A 22,234-nucleotide genomic window follows, 5' to 3' on the forward strand; every position below is an offset into this window, starting at 1 on the left:
CAGGAGCCACTATGGGACATTATACTGTGTGCAGGGGCCACTATGGGGCATAATACTGTGTGCAGGGGCCACTATGGGACATTATACTGTGTGCAGGGGCCACTATGGGGTATAATATTGTGTGCAGGGGCCACTATGGGGTATAATACTGTGTGCAGGGGCCACTATGGGGTATAATATTGTGTGCAGGGGCCACTATGGGGGATAGTACTGTGTGCAGGGGCCACTATGGGGGATAATACTGTGTGCAGGGGCCACTATGGGACATAATACTGTGTGCAGGGGCCACTATGGGCTATAATACTGTGTGCAGGGGCCACTATAGGACATAATACTGTGTGCAGGGGCCACTATGGGAAATAATACTGTGTGCAGGGGCCACTATGGGACATAATACTGTGTGCAGGGGTCACTATGGGGGATAATACTGTGTGCAGGGGCCACTATGGGGCATAATACTGTGTGCAGGGGCCACTATGGGGGATAATACTGTGTGCAGAGGCCACTATGGGACATAATACTGTGTGCAGGGGCCACTATGGGCTATAATACTGTGTGCAGGGGCCACTATGGGGCATAATACTGTGTGCAGGGGCCACTATAGGACATAATACTGTGTGCAGGGGCCACTATGGGAAATAATACTGTGTGCAGGGGCCACTATGGGACATAATACTGTGTGCAGGGGCCACTATGGGGCATAATACTGTCTGCTGGGGCCACTATGGGGGATAATACTGTGTGCTGGGCCACTACGGGGGATAATACTGTGTGCAGGGGCCACTATGGGACATTATACTGTGTGCAGGGGCCACTATGGGGCATAATACTGTGTGCAGGGGCCACTATGGGACATTATACTGTGTGCAGGGGCCACTATGGGGTATAATATTGTGTGCAGGGGCAACTATGGGGTATAATACTGTGTGCAGGGGCCACTATGGGGTATAATATTGTGTGCAGGGCCACTATGGGACATAATACTGTGTGCAGGGTCCACTATGGGACATTATACTGTGTGCAGGGGCCACTATGGGGTATAATATTGTGTGTAGGGGCCACTATGGGGTATAATACTGTGTGCAGGGGCTACTATGGGGATAAAACTGTGTGCAGGGGCCACTATGGGACATAATACTGTGTGCAGGGGCCACTATGGGACATTATACTGTGTGCAGGGGCCACTATGGGGCATAATACTGTGTGCAGGGGCCACTATGGGACATTATACTGTGTGCAGGGGCCACTATGGGGTATAATACTGTGTGCAGGGGCCACTATGGGGTATAATATTGTGTGCAGGGCCACTATGGGACATAATACTGTGTGCAGGGGCCACTATGGGGTATAATATTGTGTGTAGGGGCCACTATGGGGTATAATACTGTGTGCAGGGGATACTATGGGGGATAAAACTGTGTGCAGGGGCCACTATGGGACATAATACTGTGTGCAGGGGCCACTATGGGACATTATACTGTGTGCAGGGGCCACTATGGGGCATAATACTGTGTGCAGGGGCCACTATGGGACATTATACTGTGTGCAGGGGCCACTATGGGGTATAATATTGTGTGCAGGGGCCACTATGGGGTATAATACTGTGTGCAGGGGCCACTATGGGGTATAATACTGTGTGCAGGGGCCACTATTGGACATCATACTGTGTGCAGGGGCCACTATGGGGCATAATACTGTGTGCAGGGGCCACTATAGGACATAATACTGTGTGCAGGGGCCACTGTGGGGTATAATATTGTGTGTAGGGGCCACTATGGGGTATAATACTGTGTGCAGGGGCCACTATGGGACATAATACTGTGTGTAGGGGCCACTATGGGGGATAATACTGTGTGCAGGGGCCACTATGGGGCATAATACTGTGTGCAGGGGCCACTATGGGGGATAATACTGTGTGCAGGGGCCACTATGGGACATAATACTGTGTGCAGGGGTCACTATGGGCTATAATACTGTGTGCAGGGGCCACTATGGGGCATAATACTGTGTGCAGGGGCCACTATAGGACATAATACTGTGTGCAGGGGCCACTATGGGAAATAATACTGTGTGCAGGGGCCACTATGGGAAATAATACTGTGTGCAGGGGCCACTATGGGACATAATACTGTGTGCAGGGGCCACTATGGGGCATAATACTGTGTGCAGGGGTAACTATGGGGGATAATACTGTGTGCAGGGGCCACTATGGGACATAATACTGTCTGCTGGGGCCACTATGGGGGATAATACTGTGTGCTGGGCCACTATGGGGGGATAATACTGTGTGTAGGGGCCACTATGGGGGATAATACTGTGTGCAGGGGCCACTAAGGGACGTAATACTGTGTGCAGGGGCCACTATGGGACATAATACTGTGTGCAGGGGCCACTATGGGAAATAATACTGTGTGCAGGGGCCACTATGGGAAATAATACTGTGTGCAGGGGTCACTATGGGACATAATACTGTGTGCAGGGGCCACTATGGGGCATAATACTGTGTGCAGGGGTAACTATGGGGGATAATACTGTGTGCAGGGGCCACTATGGGACATAATACTGTCTGCTGGGGCCACTATGGGGGATAATACTGTGTGCTGGGCCACTATGGGGGATAATACTGTGTGTAGGGGCCACTATGGGGGATAATACTGTGTGCAGGGGCCACTAAGGACGTAATACTGTGTGCAGGGGCCACTATGGGACATAATACTGTGTGCTGGGGTCACTATGGGGATAATACTGTGTGCAGGGGCCACTTATGGGGTATAATACTGTGTGCAGGGGCCACTATGGGGTATAATACTGTGTGTAGGGGCCACTATGGGGGATAATACTGTGTGTAGAGGCCACTATGGGGGATATTACTGTGTGTAGGGGCCACTATGGGACATAATACTGTGTGCTGGGCCACTATGGGAAATAATACTGTGTGCAGGGGCCACTATGGGACATAATACTGTGTGCAGGGGCCACTATGGGGCATAATACTGTCTGCTGGGGCCACTATGGGGGATAATACTGTGTGCTGGGCCACTACGGGGGATAATACTGTGTGCAGGGGCCACTATGGGACATTATACTGTGTGCAGGGGCCACTATGGGGCATAATACTGTGTGCAGGGGCCACTATGGGACATTATACTGTGTGCAGGGGCCACTATGGGGTATAATATTGTGTGCAGGGGCAACTATGGGTATAATACTGTGTGCAGGGGCCACTATGGGGTATAATATTGTGTGCAGGGCCACTATGGGACATAATACTGTGTGCAGGGTCCACTATGGGACATTATACTGTGTGCAGGGGCCACTATGGGGTATAATATTGTGTGTAGGGGCCACTTATGGGGTATAATACTGTGTGCAGGGGCTACTATGGGGGATAAAACTGTGTGCAGGGGCCACTATGGGACATAATACTGTGTGCAGGGGCCACTATGGGACATTATACTGTGTGCAGGGGCCACTATGGGGCATAATACTGTGTGCAGGGGCCACTATTTGACATTATACTGTGTGCAGGGGCCACTATGGGGTATAATACTGTGTGCAGGGGCCACTATGGGGTATAATACTGTGTGCAGGGGCCACTATGGGACATAATACTGTGTGCAGGGTCCACTATGGGACATTATACTGTGTGCAGGGGCCACTATGGGGTATAATATTGTGTGTAGGGGCCACTATGGGGTATAATACTGTGTGCAGGGGATACTATGGGGGGATAAAACTGTGTGCAGGGGCCACTATGGGACATAATACTGTGTGCAGGGGCCACTATTGGGGATAATACTGTGTGCAGGGGCCACTATGGGACATAATACTGTGTGCAGGGGCCACTATGGGACATAATACTGTGTGCAGGGGCCACTATGGGGCATAATACTGTGTGCAGGGGTCACTATGGGGTATAATACTGTGTGTAGGGGCCACTATGGGGGATAATACTGTGTGTAGGGGCCACTATGGGGGATAATACTGTGTGTAGGGGCCACTATGGGACATAATACTGTGTGCTGGGGCCACTATTGGGGATAATACTGTGTGCAGGTGCCACTATGGGGATATAATACTGTGTGCAGGGGCCACTATGGGACATAATACTGTGTGCAGGGGCCACTATTGGGGATAATACTGTGTGCAGGGGCCACTATGGGACATAATACTGTGTGCAGGGGCCACTATTTGGGATAATACTGTGTGCAGGGGCCACTATGGGACATAATACTGTGTGCAGGGGCCACTATGGGACATAATACTGTGTGCAGGGGCCACTATGGGGCATAATACTGTGTGCAGGGGTCACTATGGGGGATAATACTGTGTGCAGGGGCCACTATGGGACATAATACTGTGTGCTGGGGCCACTATGGGGGATAATACTGTGTGCTGGGCCACTATGGGGGATAATACTGTGTGCAGGAGCCACTATGGGACATAATACTGTGTGCAGGGGCCACTATGGGACATAATACTGTGTGCAGGGGCCACTATGGGGTATAATATTGTGTGCAGGGGCCACTATGGGGCATAATACTGTGTGCAGGGGCCACTATGGGACATAATACTGTGTTCAGGGGCCACTATGGGACATAATACTGTGTGCAGGGGCCACTATGGAGTATAATATGTGTGCAGGGGCCACTATGGGGTATAAAACTGTGTGCAGGGGCCACTATGGGGGATAATACTGTGTGCAGGGGCCACTATGGGGCATAATACTGTGTGCAGGGGCCACTATGGGGCATAATACTGTGTGCAGGGGCCACTATGGGGTATAATATTGTGTGCAGGGGCCACTATGGGACATAATACCTGTGTGCAGGGGCCACTATGGGCTATAATACTGTGTGCAGGGGCCACTATGGGGCATAATACTGTATGCGGGGGACACTATGGGGCATAATACTGTGTGCAGGGGCCACTATAGGACATAATACTGTGTGCAGGGGCCACTATGGGGCATAATACTGTGTGCAGGGGTCACTATGGGGGATAATACTGTGTGCAGGGGCCACTATGGGACATAATACTGTGTGCTGTGGCCACTATGGGGGATAATACTGTGTGCTGGGCCACTATGGGACATAATACTGTGTGCAGGGGCCACTATGGGGTATAATACTGTGTGTAGGGGCCACTATGGGACATAATACTGTGTGTAGGGGCCACTATGGGACATAATACTGTGTGCTGGGGCACTATGGGGGATAATACTGTGTGTAGGGGCCACTATGGGGGATAATACTGTGTGCAGGGGCCACTATTGGGGATAATACTGTGTGTAGGGGCCACTATGGGACATAATACTGTATAAAGGGGCCACTATGGGGGATAATACTGTGTGCAGGGGCCACTATGGGGGATAATACTGTGTGCAGAAGCCACTATGGGGGATAATACTGTGTGCAGGGGCCACTATGGGACATAATACTGTGTGCAGGGGCCACTATGGGACATAATACTGTGTGCAGGGGCCACTATGGGACATAATACTGTGTGCAGGGGCCACTATGGGACATAATACTGTGTGCAGGGGCCACTATTGGGGATAATACTGTGTGCAGGGGCCACTATGGGACATAATACTGTGTGCAGGGGTCACTATGGGGGATAATACTGTGTGCAGGGGCCACTATTGGGAATAATACTGTGTGCAGGGGCCACTATGGGGGATAATACTGTGTGTAGGGGCCACTATGGGGGATAATACTGTATACAGGGGCCACTATGGGGGATAATACTGTGTGCAGGGGCCACTATGGGGGATAATACTGTGTGTAGGGGCCACTATGGGGGATAATACTGTGTGTAGGGGCCACTATGGGGGATAATACTGTGTGTAGGGGCCACTATGGGACATAATACTGTGTGCTGGGCCACTATGAGGGATAATACTGTGTGCAGGGGCCATTATGGGGGATAATACTGTGTGCTGGGCCACTATGGGGGATAATACTGTGTGCAGGGGCCACTATGGGACATAATACTGTGTGCTGGGCCACTATGAGAGATAATACTGTGTGCAGGTGCCACTATGGGGATATAATACTGTGTGCAGGGGCCACTATGGGACATAATACTGTGTGCTGGGGCCACTATGGGGGATAATACTGTGTGCAGGGGCCATTATGGGACATAATACTGTGTGCAGGGGCCTCTATGGGGGATAATACTGTGTGTAGGGGCCACTATGGGACATAATACTGTGTGCAGGGGCCACTATGGGGGATAATACTGTGTGCAGGGGCCACTATGGGGTATAATACTGTGTGCAGGGGCCACTATGGGGGATAATACTGTGTGCAGGGGCCACTATGGAACATAATACTGTGTGCAGGGGCCACTATTGGGGATAATACTGTGTGCAGGTGCCACTATGGAACATAATACTGTGTGCAGGTGCCACTATGGGGGATAATACTGTGTGCAGGGGCCACTATGGAACATAATACTGTGTGCAGGGGCCACTATGGGACATAATACTGTGTGCAGGGTCCACTATGGGACATAATACTGTTTGCAGGGGCCACTATGGGGGATAATACTGTGTGCAGGGTCCACTATGGGACATAATACTGTGTGCAGTGTCCACTATGGGACATAATACTGTGTGCAGGGGCCACTATGGGAGATAATACTGTGTGCAGGGGCCACTATGGGACATAATACTGTGTGCTGGGGCCACTATTGGGGATAATACTGTGTGCAGGGGCCACTATGGGGGATAATACTGTGTGCAGGGGCCACTATGGGACATAATACTGTGTGCAGGGGCCACTATGGGACATAATACTGTGTGCAGGGGCCACTATGGGGGATAATACTGTGTGCCGGGGCCACTATGGAACATAATACTGTGTGCTGGGGCCACTATTGGGGATAATACTGTGTGCAGGTGCCACTATGGGGATATAATACTGTGTGCAGGGGCCACTATGGGACATAATACTGTGTGCAGGGGCCACTATGGGGGATAATACTGTGTGCAGGGGCCACTATGGGGGATAATACTGTGTGCAGGGGCCACTATGGGACATAATACTGTGTGCAGGGGTCACTATGGGGCATAATACTGTGTGCAGGGGCCACTATGGGACATAATACTGTGTGCAGGAGCCACTATGGGACATAATACTGTGTGCAGGTGCCACTATGGGACATAATACTGTGTGCAGGGGCCACTATGGGACATAATACTGTGTACAGGTGCCACTATGGGACATAATACTGTGTGCAGGGGCCACTATGGGGGATAATACTGTGTGCCGGGGCCACTATGGAACATAATACTGTGTGCAGGGGCCACTATTGGGGATAATACTGTGTGCAGGTGCCACTATGGGGATATAATACTGTGTGCAGGCGCCACTATGGGACATAATACTGTGTGCAGGGGTCAATATGGGACATAATACTGTGTGCAGGGGCCACTATGGGACATAATACTGTGTGCATGGGTCAATATGGGACATAATACTGTGTGCAGGAGCCACTATGGGACATAATACTGTGTGCAGGGGCCACTATGGGACATAATACTGTGTGCAGGGGTCAATATGGGACATAATACTGTGTGCAGGGGCCACTATGGGACATAATACTGTGTGCAGGGGCCACTATGGGACATAATACTGTGTGCAGGGGCCACTATGGGACATAATACTGTGTGCAGGGGCCACTATGGGACATAATACTGTGTGCAGGGGTCACTATGGGACATAATACTGTGTGCAGGGGCCACTATGGGACATAATACTGTGTGCAGTGGCCACTATGGGGGATAATACTGTGTGTAGGGGCCACTATGGGACATAATACTGTGTGCAGGGGTCACTATGGGGGATAATACTGTGTGCAGGGGCCACTATTGGGGATAATACTGTGTGCAGGGGCCACTATGGGACATAATACTGTGTGCAGGGGCCACTATGGGGCATAATACTGTGTGCAGGGGCCACTCTGGGACATAATACTGTGTGCAGGGGCCACTATGGGACATAATACTGTGTGCAGGAGCCACTATGGGAGATAATACTGTGTGCCGGGGGCCACTATGGGACATAATACTGTGTGCTGGGGCCACTATGGGACATAATACTGTGTGCTGGGGCCACTATTGGGGATAATACTGTGTGCAGGGGCCACTATGGGACATAATACTGTGTGCAGGGGCCACTATGGGGGATAATACTGTGTGCAGGGGCCACTATTGGGGATAATACTGTGTGCTGGGGCCACTATTGGGGATAATACTGTGTGCAGGTGCCAATATGGGGATATAATACTGTGTGCAGGGGCCACTATGGGACATAATACTGTGTGCAGGGGCCACTATGGGACATAATACTGTGTGTAGGGGCCACTATGGGACATAATACTGTGTGCTGGGGCACTATGGGGGATAATACTGTGTGTAGGGGCCACTATGGGGGATAATACTGTGTGCAGGGGCCACTATTGGGGATAATACTGTGTGTAGGGGCCACTATGGGACATAATACTGTATAAAGGGGCCACTATGGGGGATAGTACTGTGTGCAGGGGCCACTATGGGGGATAATACTGTGTGCAGGGGCCACTATGGGGGATAATACTGTGTGCAGGGGCCACTATGGGACATAATACTGTGTGCAGGGGCCACTATGGGACATAATACTGTGTGCAGGGGCCACTATGGGACATAATACTGTGTGCAGGGGCCACTATGGGACATAATACTGTGTGCAGGGGCCACTATGGGACATAATACTGTGTGCAGGGGCCACTATGGGACATAATACTGTGTGCAGGGGCCACTATTGGGGATAATACTGTGTGTAGGGGCCACTATGGGGCATAATACTGTGTGCAGGGGCCACTATGGGGGATAATTCTGTATGCAGGGGCCACTATGGGACATAATACTGTGTGCAGGGGCCACTATGGGACATAATACTGTGTGCAGGGGCCACTATGGGACATAATACTGTGTGCAGGGGCCACTATGGGACATAATACTGTGTGCTGGGGCCACTTTGGGACATAATACTGTGTGCTGGGGCCACTATGGGACATAATACTGTGTGCAGGGGCCACTATGGGGGATAATACTGTGTGCAGGGGCCACTATGGGGTATAATACTGTGTGCAGGGGCCACTATGGGGGATAATACTGTGTGCAGGTCACTGTGTGGAGTGAGGTTATTGGAGGTTTCGGATGTGCCCACCATGAAGAGCCGGTGATCCCCTGAGCTAACACTGTTGTTGCGGTTGGATATAACCAATCCCTATCCGATCACTCACCAAGCAGGTGTTTGGTTTAGCACAAGCGGCGATGGACAGAGATCCGGCGATGATGTACTGCAAAGAAAACTCACATTAGGTTCGTAGAATAAAGGTATAAAGAACTTATCCCAATGGTATAGACGCTGGTAGACGCTTTTCCAACTTTTTTATACTTACAAAGATCGGTCCCCAAAAAGTAATACCACTTGGTAAAGTTATGGTGAACGCTGTGAATACGAGAGCGAATCCCAAACCAATCTCCAAGATGGCGAAAATAATCATTACAGTCTGAAAAAGGGAGAAACCATAACATGAGTTACGTGGCCCTTGTTAAATAAAAAACATGGCGTACTGTGCAAAATAATGCAAACATCCCTATATACACACTCAACACCCGCCATCACTGCTGGCTTTAGTGGCAGCTGCCTGGCACCGCCAGAGTCTAATTCATCATTCATTACATTGGTAATTCCACCCATGGCAAGCCCTGGCAGCATCAAAACAACTGTGCTGCACAGAAACTAATAACACTAAGTGGCGTTATCTGATGGGATGACACATGTAGAGATTCTTTTCTAGATTCTATAAGCTTGGACACACCCCTATGACACATTGCAAACGGTACTTACTGTTCCCTGTCGTCCCTACCAGCGGCACAATGTGGGGTATTTCGTGCCCCTGTGTGCTGGTAGGACAGGCGGAGTTTTAATTAGCCATGTATTAATTTCACATGGCTCGTTCCCTTTAAGAGGGCACAGATACCTCCCCCCTGTGTGTTTTTTTCTGTCCTGTGTAAAGGATCGGACAGGTGGAGAGGACTCTGTGTCCTCCTAAAGAGAAAGAAGGAAGAAGTTGTAAGTTGCAGGTTGCAGGTTCTCACCTGTTCAAATCATCTTCAGTGAAGCACTCTGGCCTGCTGGACTTCTGTGTCAGTCCTGCAGGGAGAAGAGGGGTAAGTTTAAAGGCTCCTTTATCTCTTCATATATCCCTGCCTCCCTCCCACAATGTTTGCCTCATGTATCCCCGACAGTCCCATCTTGTTTGGGCTTTGTGGAGCCGCGCACTGCTGGCGTGTACGCGCGGCTCCAGGAAGGGGAACTTCCGTTTTTGCAGAACCTTCTCTGTCTAGGAGGTTCCTGGCCGGACGCTCATAGAGGTGACACCGGCACTTCCGGTTTCGGCATCCGCTGCTCCGGGGCCACGCAGACAGCGGTGCAGTGCGGCTATAGAGGCAAGGTATGTGCCAAGGGTCTGTTGGCTAGGGAGGGAGCAACTCATAAGGCCTGAGAGTGCTCTCAGGAGGGCAAGGAACAGAGCTCACATATTTTTTTGTTAAGCCACGCCCCTTTCTGGATACAGGGCTGTAAACAGGGGCATGGCTGCTTCCCTCATTGCCTGCTAGTTTAATCCACTAGCTGGTTCCGTGTTGTGGCTCGTGTTACTGCTTCAACTACACTTGTTCTAGTGCAAACTCGACTGAAGTTTGGTAAGTTGTCTGACTGAAGCTGGGTGAGTCTCCTTATATGGTTCCTTGAATGTACTCCTTTATGTTCCGTATCCTATGCTTAGGTATCACTGAAAGCTAGTTTCTTTGTCATGTCTTCGTCTTCCACCCCTCCGGGGATCAAGTGAGACGGATGAAGTCTTCAAAAGGAGACATCTGGCTTGTATTGAATGTGACATTCTACTACCTGATAGTAGGTGCGGTCTTTTTCGTCTGCTAATTCTCCCAATGGTGGGAGTATCCTGAATGTCATTTTTTGCCTCTAGGCTATGACTGGTCATGCTGCCAGCAATGCAGGGGACCTCTGCGGGAGGAACCCGTTACCAGTGATATGGTAGCATAGGTCAAGGAGTACATGGTGAGTACGTTAGCCGCTAAAAGGGGTAGGGTCCCCACTGGCTTCTAAGTATCCTTGTTTTTGCAGGATGATTCCTTAAAGGATATCCGTACATCACTGGCTCAGCTCACCAAGAAACAGTGCATGAGAGGCGTTCTGTTTCGCTGCCCTCCCTGGAGTGCCTCCAGGTGGAGGATGAGTCCATATCATCGGACGACCAGTCCTCCTGTTCCAGCAGACCCATTTTTTCATCGTGAGAAGACTAACAAGCTGCTGAAGGCCATCTGGTCGTGGGACCAGATTGGCGAGGGGGAAGCCTCTGCGTCCACCTCTGAAAAGCGGAGGGTTTTTCAAGTGGACGCCTCCATGGCCAGTTTAATGGAACTAGAGTGGAAGCAGCCGGAGGAAGCTTATGTCACCACCAGGGCTTTCAAAGCAGTATATCCAATTGATTCCTCCCAGCTGGATCGCTGGGGTCCTCTGCCCAAGGTGGATTTGGCCATCTCAAAGCTCTCCCGTCGCACTGTCGTGCCTATCGATGATGGGTCAAACCTCCAAGATTTGCTCGATAGGAGAGTGGATTCAACACTCAAGAAGGCGTATTCGTCTGCTTCAGCCCAGATGGCAGTGGGCATCGCCTCCACAGAAGTAGCTGATAAGCTTCAAGCCCGGTTGGACCGTCTGGAGCGGGACATCGACTCCGGGGCCAACAGGGATGTCATCCTGGCGTCCATGGGGGAATTCCGTCTCGCTACGGATTTCCTGAGAGAGTGAGCAAGACAGAAGGTGAAACTGGCTTCCAAGACCATGGCTCTGAATACCGCTGCCAGGAGGCCCTTGTGGCTCAATCCTTGGCGGGCTGATGTCACCTCCAAATTTTCTTTATGCTCCCTCCCCTTTCAACCAGGGAAGATTTTCGGCCAGGGGCTGGACGACCTGATGGAGGGGCTGGCTGAAGGTAAAGGCAGGTCGCTACCACAAGCGACCAGAAGAAGAAGGCTTTCCCCTTCTAGGGGTCGAGAGTCTACATCTCAATACAGGCCTCAGCAAGGTAACCAGAGACGCTCCAGATACCGCCCAAAGGGGCGGGGCAAGGGGTCCCCAAGGAAGACCCTAAGAAGAAGGGGTTTTGAGGAGGCTTCGCTCTCTGTGTCCAGCTCTCCCGTAGGAGGGCGCCTTTCCAAATTTTTCCGTGGCGTGGCATCTTCACATTTTGGATCCATGGGCCCTTCAGTTCGTTCAGCGGGGGTACGCAATAGAGTTCTCACACCCTCCTGTGGACCGGTTCATCACTACGCGGGTTTTACCAGCTCTACAACAGGTCTGCCTGGAGGCTTCCGTGGCAGAATATTTTGCAAAGGGGGACCTGGAAAGGGTCCCTCCCTCAGAAGTGGGATAAGGAGTTTATTCACCCGTATTCCTGGTTACAAAGTCCACAGGAGGGTGGCGGATGATTATAGATCTTCGGTTCCTCAACCTTTTCATAAAGGGAAAGCCATTCAGGATGAAGTCCATAGACTCAGTAACCAACTTTCTATTGCGCGACGAGGTCATGGTCACCCTGGACCTGAAGGATGCCTACTTACATATCCCCACCTTCCCGCCACACAAGAAGTATCTACGCATAGCCATTCTTATGGCTGGTCACAGAGAGCACCTACAGTTCACTGCTCTGCCATTCGGCATATCGTCAGCCCCGTACATATTCACCAAGATGGTCGCACCAGTTACCGCCACCCTCAGACTGCAAGGCCTCTTCGTGGTTCCCTACCTCGACGACTGGCTTATAAAAGCTCAGTCTACTTCAATTCTCCATCACCACCTCCAGATAGCCATCTCCTTCCTCCAGGAGTTGGGTTGGCTGATCAATTGGGAGAAGTCAGAAATAGTGCCATCCACCCGGAAGAAATTCCTAGGGTTTATTCTGGATTCCCAGAGCATGCAGATTTTCCTATCCCGTCCAAGGCGAGCGAAAATAGAAGCTTCAGTGCAGGGCCTTTTTCCGGACCCGGCAGGTCACCATCCGCACCGCCATGCGGGTCCTAGGCCTAATGTCGTCTTCAGCCAAGGCGGTCCCTTGGGCTTCATGGCATTTGCGTCCCCTTCAGATGGAGGTGTTGAGAGCCTGGAACAGATCTCCACGGGGACTGCACAGGAAGATCTGCCTTTCTCCCGGTACCCGTCTTTCCCTCAGATGGTGGAGACACCTGAAAGACGGAAGGTCCTCGGTCCAACCTCGTTGGACCCTGTTGACAACAGATGCGTCCCATACGGGATGGGGAGCCCACCTAGACGGCGGGACCGTCCAGGGTCTGTGGAGGAATCCAAAGGTAGGAACCTCCAACCTGAAGGAGCTAAAAGCAGTCTATCTGGTGCTGAAGTACTTTGCCCCTTTTCTCGAAGGGAAGGCAGTCAAGGTCCGGTCAGACAACATGACGACGGTAGTATACTTGAACAAGCAAGGCGGCACCAGGGTTCCAGCCCTACTGAGAGAGGCGAACTTGATTTTCACGTGGGCAGGGAAGAATCTGTCCCACATATCCGCTGTTCACATCAAGGGCTCCCTGAACATAGTAGCGGATCAGTTGAGTCGGGGTATCCCTGTATCAGGAGAATGGTCTCTCAATCAAGACAGATTCCAACAGATTGTCCAAGCATGGGGCCTTCCAGACGTCGACCTCATGGCAACCTGACTCAACGCCAAGGTGGAAACCTTCTGTTCTCTGTACCAGGAGGACAATGCCTTGGCAGTGGATGCCCTGTCCATCCCATGGAGGTTCAGGCTGATATACATTTTCCCTCCAGTTTCCATCATACCCAAGGTATTGATGAAAATCAGACAGGACCAAGTCTCGGGAGTTGCCATAATCCCGTTCTGGCCGAAAAGGACTTGGTTTGCCCAGCTCATGTCGATGAGTCAAGGCAGGTATTGGAGGCTTCCCCCCCTCCCAGATCTGGTGACACAAGGAGAGCTGAGACACCACGATCTGAGGAGATTCAATCTGACAGCCTGGAGGTTGACCAGTCCCTATTAAGGAATAGAGGACTGTCTGAAGGCGTCCTAAGGACTTTAGCCAGCGCCAGGGCCAACTCTACCAATAAGAATTACCGTAGGGTCGGTAATATTTTCCAGGCCTGGTGCACGGATCACAAAGTGGACTCCTCCGATCCCCCTGTGAGGGCGATCCTGGATTTCCTTCAGGACGGCCTAGACAGAGGGCTTGCAGCTTCTACCCTGAAGGTACATGTGGCCGCTCTGTCCGCCTATCTGGGGAGGCGGTTGTCTCAAGATCCTTTAGTGAGCACCTTTATCAAAGGGGCAACTAGGCTGAGACCAGCAGTATCTGCTCCTGTCCATCAATGGGACCTCAACATGGTCCTAAAGGCACTTTGTGTTGCTCCATTCGAACCCCTGGAGGAGGTGGATCTAAAGTGGCTGACCTATAAGGTATCTTTTCTCCTTGCTGTCACCTCGGCAAAAAGAGTAGGGGAGCTTCAAGCACTCTCATCGGAAGCTCCTTACATTGCCTTCTTTGAAGACCGTGTTCAGTTAAGATTTCTGCCAGGGTTCAGGCCTAAGGTTTCTTCTAGGGCAAATGTGTGTCAGCTCATTTGCCTGCCAACCTTTTCCAGTACCCACTTCCCCTGAGGAGGAGAGGTGGCATACTCTGGATTTAGTCCAGAACCTGCAGATTTATCTTCAGCGCATGCGCGCTTTCAGGAGATCTGAAAACTTATTAATAAATTATGTAGTTTGCCATAAAGGCCGCAAGGCTTCTAAAGCAACCATCTCCCGCTGGGTGAAGGAAGCAATCAAGTTGGCGTTTGTGAAACAGAACTTACCTCCGCCCACTGTCCTAAGGGCCCACTGGACACGGGCAGTGTCGACCTCTTGGGCGGAAATCAAGGCTCTTGCCTTGGATTAGATTTGTGCAGCAGCATCCTGGTCTTCAGAATCGACTTTTGTGAAGCACTACCGACTTGATCGGTATAGCTCAGAAGCTACTGCCTTCGGGCGCACTGTATTACATTCTGCTTGTGTTTAATGTCCCACCCTTATGGGGATTACTTGCTATTTCCCCACATTGTGCCGCTGGTAGGGACGACAGGGAACGAAGGATTATGTAGATAATCTTGTTTCCCTTAGTCCTAACAGCGGCACAAGGATTCCCCCCCTATTGTTGTTTATTTGAAATGTATGTATTATTACTTGTTATTTACACACAGGGGGGAGGTATCTGTGCCCTCTTAAAGGGAACGAGCCATGTGAAATTAATACATGGCTAATTAAAACTCCGCCTGTCCTACCAGCACACAGGGGCACGAAATACCCCACATTGTGCCGCTGTTAGGACTAAGGGAAACAAGATTATCTACATAATCCTTCGTTTTTCGTGCTACTTACCCCCAAGGCTTTTGGACGGCCTTTCAGGAATGTTATATAAAAAGGCGACGATGGGTCTGAATTAGGTGCGGCTACTCTAGCCACACTCCATTGTGGTGCAACAGTGGGGTAATTCCACTCCTGTGGTGAAGGTGAGGTAGTATATGCAGGGAGAGGCTGAGAGACATTTTGGATGTAGGATGGAACCGGTGTTGGATTCCAGTTAGGAGCAGTTGAGGGGTCTTGGGTAGGCATTCTGTCATAAAATGGAGGTAAATTCTCATTGTTTGCTGCAGACATTGTGGATGCTGGAACTGAAAGAAGAAACGGAAAGTTACTATAACACCGACCCTAAGTCATTCTTAAATGCATACCTTCCAACTTTTGAAGAACAGAAAGAGGGACAAAATTTAGCCCCGCCCACTTTTGTGTGGACTCCGCCCATTCTCATTAATTTTTCATGTGCCTGCAGACAGTATAATCCTCCTACAATCACCCGTAAATTATATGTCCCCCCTCTACCTCTCCCCCAGCTTCATATACACCCTTCATCTGCCCCCAGTTTCATGTCCCCCCTCCATCTCTGCCCACTAGACTCATGTCCCTCCATCTCTGCTCCCAGATTCATGTCCCCTCCATCTCTGCCCCCAGATTAATGTCCCCTCCATCTCTGCCCCCAGTTTCATGCCCCCATCTCTGCCCCCAGATTCATGTCCCCCATCTCTGCCCACAGATTCATGTCCCCCCATCTCTGCCCCCAGATTCATGTCCCCCCATCTCTGCCCCCAGATTCATGTCCCCTCCATCTCTGCCCCCAGATTCATGTCCTCTCCATCTCTGCCCCCAGATTCATGTCCTCTCCATCTCTGCCCCCAGATTCATGTCCTCTCCATCTCTGCCCCCAGATTCATGTTCCCTCCATCTCTGCCCCAGATTCATGTCCCCTCCATCTCTGCCCCCAGATTCATGTCCCCTCCATCTCTGCCCCCAGATTCATGTCCCCTCCATCTCTGCCCCCAGATTCATGTCCCCCATCTCTGCCCCCAGATTCATGTCTCCACATCTCTGCCCCCAGATTCATGTCCCCTCCATCTCTGCCCCCAGATTCATGTCCCCTCCATCTCTGCCCCCAGATTCATGTCCCCCATCTCTGCCCCCAGATTCATGTCCTCTCCATCTCTGCCCCCAGATTCATGTTCCCTCCATCTCTGCCCCAGATTCATGTCCCCTCCATCTCTGCCCCCAGATTCATGTCCCCTCCATCTCTGCCCCCAGATTCATGTCCCCTCCATCTCTGCCCCCAGATTCATGTCCCCCATCTCTGCCCCCAGATTCATGTCTCCACATCTCTGCCCCCAGATTCATGTCCCCTCCATCTCTGCCCCCAGATTCATGTCCCCTCCATCTCTGCCCCCAGATTCATGTCCCCCATCTCTGCCCCCAGATTCATGTCCTCTCCATCTCTGCCCCCAGATTCATGTCCCCCATCTCTGCCCCCAGATTCATGTCCTCTCCATCTCTGCCCCCAGATTCATGTCCCCACATCTCTGCCCCCAGATTCATGTCTCCACATCTCTGCCCCCAGATTCATGTCCCTCCATCTCTGCCCCCAGATTCATGTCCCCCCATCTCTGCCCCCAGATTCATGTCCCCCATCTCTGCCCCCAGATTCATGTCCCCTCCATCTCTGCCCCCAGATTCATGTCCCCTCCATCTCTGACCCCAGATTCATGTCCCCACATCTCTGCCCCCAGATTCATGTCCCTCCATCTCTGCCTCCAGATTCATGTCTCTCCATCTCTGCCCCCAGATTCATGTCTCCACATCTCTGCGCCCAGTGTCATGCTGTCCTCTCCTTCATCTGCCCCCAGATTCATGTTCCACCTCAGTGTACACATTACACTTACCTTCCCCTCGCTCCCTCGCCGCTGTCTGCGCCTCTCTCTCTCACTCGCACACAGTTGTAGACGCGATGTGACATCATCACATTGCGTCTACAAAGCCAGTAGCTGGCGTGCAGCGGCAAAGCAAGGAGCTGAACTGTGTTCAGCTCCTTCCTTTAGCCGCGTATGTGTTCAACTCAGATCTGCGTCCTCTGGACGCAGATCTGAGTTGAAATTGGGATATATCTCCCTCCAACCGGGACCGTGGGACACATCACCCAAATCGTGAATGTCCCGCAGAAATCGGGGCGGTTGGGAGGTATGCTAAAAATGGTCACCAACGTGTCAGACAGCTTGTGATTCTGAACCAAATGTAATGCACCAAAATCTCTCTAAAGTTCCTGCCACTAGTCGCCTTCCTTAGTCTAATCTGTTCACGCTTGTGAAAGACTGTTCATGAGGGACTGTTCTGTCTTCACACAATGAAGAGAGAGGCGAGGGGCTGTTATTCTTCCCGCTTGCTCTGTGCACTGGACTGAACATTCTGCACATCTCACAGTTTACAATATAAGAAAGTCTTACATATACCTGTATCTATCTATATCTACTATATGTACCTGTATCTGCTTCAGACTACTTGTGCGATTACAGATATGATATTATTCACAGACACTAAGCTCATAGATTGCTCTTTTCCTATGTCTGGGATCTTTTCACCTGCGTCATGCCTGCTTGTATCTGCCCTGTATTTGCAGTTCAGCATTCCTTGATCTCCTATATTATCCTCACTTGGGCCTTTGTCATTTATTTATTTGCTATGGTACAGTTACTCCTGGCAAAATTACATGTAGATAAACCAGTAGTAGTTATAATGGATAGGGGAGAGAGCAGACTGCTCTGTAGCCTCAGAGACAAATGGTAAATGTGCTGCAGTCATAATGGGGCTATTAGCAACAGAAAAAAACAATAGCCAGGCCAGTGTGAACATGCATGTATGTCACTTTTCAAAACCAAGCTAAACTTGAACTCATAATGTCTTAAAGATTTGTCGGCCCTTTAATATTTCATATCTACGATTGCTGATAGGGGATGAGTTTTAGTGGTGGGAAAACCCCACGAAGGCTTAAAATATCCCGGCACCTCCGCAGCTGAGTAATATCTGCGGGCGCCACTCAGAGGTTCACCAGTTTATGAGATCAAATAAAAGAAGCTAAACTGGTTTTTCACGTTTTTTCACCTTTGGTGTCGCTGCTACTTGTATATATGTTCCATAGCATAGAGGTGAACGGGTTTCTGGAGAATCTGCATCTTTGGAAGAAATTTCTTAAATGAATTTATAAGTTTAACCCTTCAATCCCATTGAATATCTTAAAAGGAGGCAAAAATGTTTGATGAGCTCTCCATAGGTAAGTCATCAATATCAGATAGATTTGGGTCTGACATAAACCTCACAGACCCATCAACTGATATCAGTAATTGTGGCACTGCTAAAACACAGTGCACAGAGCTGGGAGCAGCAGCGCCATCCACTATGTAGTGGCAGGTTTTGGTTACTGCAGCTCAGGTCCATTTCAAAGCAATAGAAGCTGAGCTACAGTAAGCAGTAACTGCCATTGCACAGTACATAGAGCTGTCTGATTCCAGCCCTGTGCCCTGCGAACGTACCGAAAAACCTGAAAATGTGACTGGTCATGATCATGAACCAGGGAACCGGGTCTGGTCTGGAAATGGTTAATGTTACAGAGGAGACTATGAACAGAATCCAGGCAACCTAACGAGGTCCGGCTCACGTCTGTTACACAATTTGGATAGTTTATTATTCGAACATGTAAGTCATATGGCAGTATAGCTCCACAACGTCAGAATAAGGGGTGAACTTTGACCCTGTTGCATACCTCCCAACCGTCCCGATTTCCGTGGGACAGTCACGATTTGGGTGACATGTCCCGCGGTCCCGGTTGGAGGGAGGTATGTCCCGATTTCAACTCAGATCTGCGTCCAGAGGACGCAGATCTGAGTTGAACACATATGCGGCTGAAGCAAGGAGCTGACACAGGTCAGCTCCTTCCTTCAGCCGCATGTGTCAGAGAGAGAGGCGCGCAGAGAGCGGCGAGGGAGCAGAGGAGAAGGTAAGTTTAATGTGGAGGTGGAACGTGAATCTGGGGGCAGATGAAGGAGAGGACGGCATGACACTGGGGCAGAGATGGAGAGGACGGCATGACACTGGGGGCAGAGATGTGGGGACATGAATCTGGGGGCAGAGATGGAGAGGACATGAATCTGGGGGAGAGAAAGAGGGGACATGAATCTGGGTGAGAGATAGAGGGGACATGAATCTGGGGGCAGAGATGGAGGGACATAAATCTGGGGGCAGAGATGGAGGGGACATGAATCTGGGGGCAGAGATGGAGGGGACATGAATATGGGGGCAGAGATGTGAGGACATGAATCTGGGGGCAGAGATGGAGAGGACATGAATCTGGGTGAGAGATAGAGGGGACATGAATCTGGGGGCAGAGATGGAGGGGACATGAATCTGGGGGCAGAGATGGAGGGGACATGAATCTGGGGGCAGAGATGGGGTTCATGAATCTGGGGGCAGAGATGGAGGGACATGAATCTGGGGGCAGAGATGGAGGGACATGAATCTGGGGGCAGAGATGGAGGGACATGAATCTGGGGCAGAGATGGAGGGGACATGAAACTGGGGGCAGAGATGGAGGGGACATGAAACTGGGGGCAGAGATGGAGGGGACATGAAACTGGGGGCAGAGATGGAGGGGACATGAAACTGGGGGCAGATGAAGGGTGTATATGAAACTGGGGGAGAGATAGAGGGGGGACATATAATTTACGGGTGACTGTTGGAGGATTATACTGTGTGCGGGCACATGAAAAATTAATGAGTGGGCGGAGTCAACACAAAAGTGGGCGAGGCCATTTTGTCCCTCTTTTGGTTCTTCATAAGTTGGGAGGTATGCTGTTGTCTTAGTAAGGATCTTGGGTGTGACCATTGGATGATGTAGGAAGGGGTTACAGCTCAAGTAACAAACATGAAGGGCACCAAGTTGCCACCAGCTGTCATTATAATTCTTTATGTCCTCCAGTTCTTGGCTTATGAATCCTTCCTCCGGTCCCTCCCATGAAAAGATTGCTCCTTGACCTACCAAAGACGACATGACGTCTTCTGCTTTCCAAATTTTTCTTGGAGATTAATCAGCAAAATAATCTTTTTGGCTTATCTTCTGCTTTATGATTAGAATGATCTGACAGAAAAGAGGTCAATGGTCCATTGGAGGAGCAGACATGCCAGGGTTTCCCATGTCCTCTTGTCTCCTCTCCCTCCACTTCCTGGTTTTAGCTCATTCTTGCCATAAATGACACAGTTCTATCTAAACTTACATACTCAGATAACAGAAGAAACTTCTCAAGAAGCTTCACTAGGCCTTATCAGGGCTCAAAACTGAAGAGACAAGGAAAGAAATCATCTAGATGGCCGGGACAGGAGCTGTGTAGAGATGAGCGAACACTAAAATGTTCGAGGTTCGAAATTCGATTCGAACAGCCGCTCACTGTTCGTGTGTTCGAACGGGTTTCGAACCCCATTATAGTCTATGGGGAACAGATACTCGTTAAGGGGGAAACCCAAATCCGTGTCTGGAGGGTCACCAAGTCCACTATGACACCCCAGGAAATGATACCAACACCCTGGAATGACACTGGGACAGCAGGGGAAGCATGTCTGGGGGCATCTAACACACCAAAGACCCTCTATTACCCCAACATCACAGCCTAACAACTACACACTATACACACTCAATACCACCTCTCTGACAGTAGGAAAACACCTTGAAACATGTGTATTTGGCACTTGCAGTGAGGAGAGCTTGTCACCAGCAGTGAATTTGGCCCTTGTAGTAAGTTGAGGTTGGCACCAACATTTGTTTTGAAAATCAGGGTGGATTGAGCCTCTAACCAGCAGAGTTGGGGCAAATTCATGGTGGAGGGAGCCTCTAAAAACCCCAGTTTGGACCAATTCATGGTGGAGGGAGACTCTAAAAACCCCAGTTTGGACCAATTCATGGTGGAGGGAGCCTCTAAAAACCCCAGTTTGGACCAATTCATGGTGGAGGGAGCCTCTAAAAACCCCAGTTTGGACCAATTCATGGTGGAGGGAGCCTCTAAAAACCACAGTTTGGACCAATTCATGGTGGAGGGAGCCTCTAAAAAACCCAGTTTGGACCAATTCATGGTGGAGGGAGCCTCTAACCAGCCCAGTTTGGACCAATTCATGGTGGAGGGAGCCTCTAAAAACCCCAGTTTGGACCAATTCATGGTGGAGGGAGCCTCTAAAAACCACAGTTTGGACCAATTCATGGTGGAGGGAGCCTCTAAAAAACCCAGTTTGGACCAATTCATGGTGGAGGGAGCCTCTAACCAGCCCAGTTTGGGCAAATTCATGGTGAAGGGAGTCTCTAAAAAACCCATTTTGGACCAATTCATGGTGGAGGGAGCCTCTAAAACCCCAGTTTGGACCAATTCATGATGGAGGGAGCCTCTAAACAGACCAGTTTGGGCAAATTCATGGTGGAGGGAGCCTCTAACCAGCCCAGTTTGGACCAATTCATGGTGGAGGGAGCCTCTAACCAGCCCAGTTTGGGCAAATTCATGGTGAAGGGAGTCTCTAAAAAACCCATTTTGGACCAATTCATGGTGGAGGGAGCCTCTAAAACCCCAGTTTGGACCAATTCATGATGGAGGGAGCCTCTAAACAGACCAGTTTGGGCAAATTCATGGTGGAGGGAGCCTCTAACCAGCCCAGTTTGGACCAATTCATGGTGGAGGGAGCCTCT

General features: G+C 50.5%; 1 protein-coding gene across 2 annotated transcripts in view; it reads right to left on the minus strand.

Annotated features, from left to right (window-relative positions):
- Positions 1-22,234, minus strand: part of LOC142183581 (membrane-spanning 4-domains subfamily A member 4A-like) — a 68,350-nt gene that overhangs the window by 13,277 nt on the left and 32,839 nt on the right. For both annotated transcript variants that reach the window (XM_075258714.1, XM_075258713.1), the window contains exons 2-4: positions 15,520-15,812; positions 9,451-9,561; positions 9,292-9,348 (exon numbers count right to left, since the gene is read on the minus strand). In XM_075258714.1, coding sequence (XP_075114815.1) covers positions 9,292-9,348; positions 9,451-9,561; positions 15,520-15,798 — 447 coding nt within the window. In that variant the 5' untranslated portion in view covers positions 15,799-15,812. The remainder of the gene's footprint in view (positions 1-9,291; positions 9,349-9,450; positions 9,562-15,519; positions 15,813-22,234) is intronic.

This window comes from Leptodactylus fuscus, chromosome 10 (genome assembly GCF_031893055.1).
Source record: "Leptodactylus fuscus isolate aLepFus1 chromosome 10, aLepFus1.hap2, whole genome shotgun sequence".
NCBI lineage: Eukaryota > Metazoa > Chordata > Amphibia > Anura > Leptodactylidae > Leptodactylus > Leptodactylus fuscus.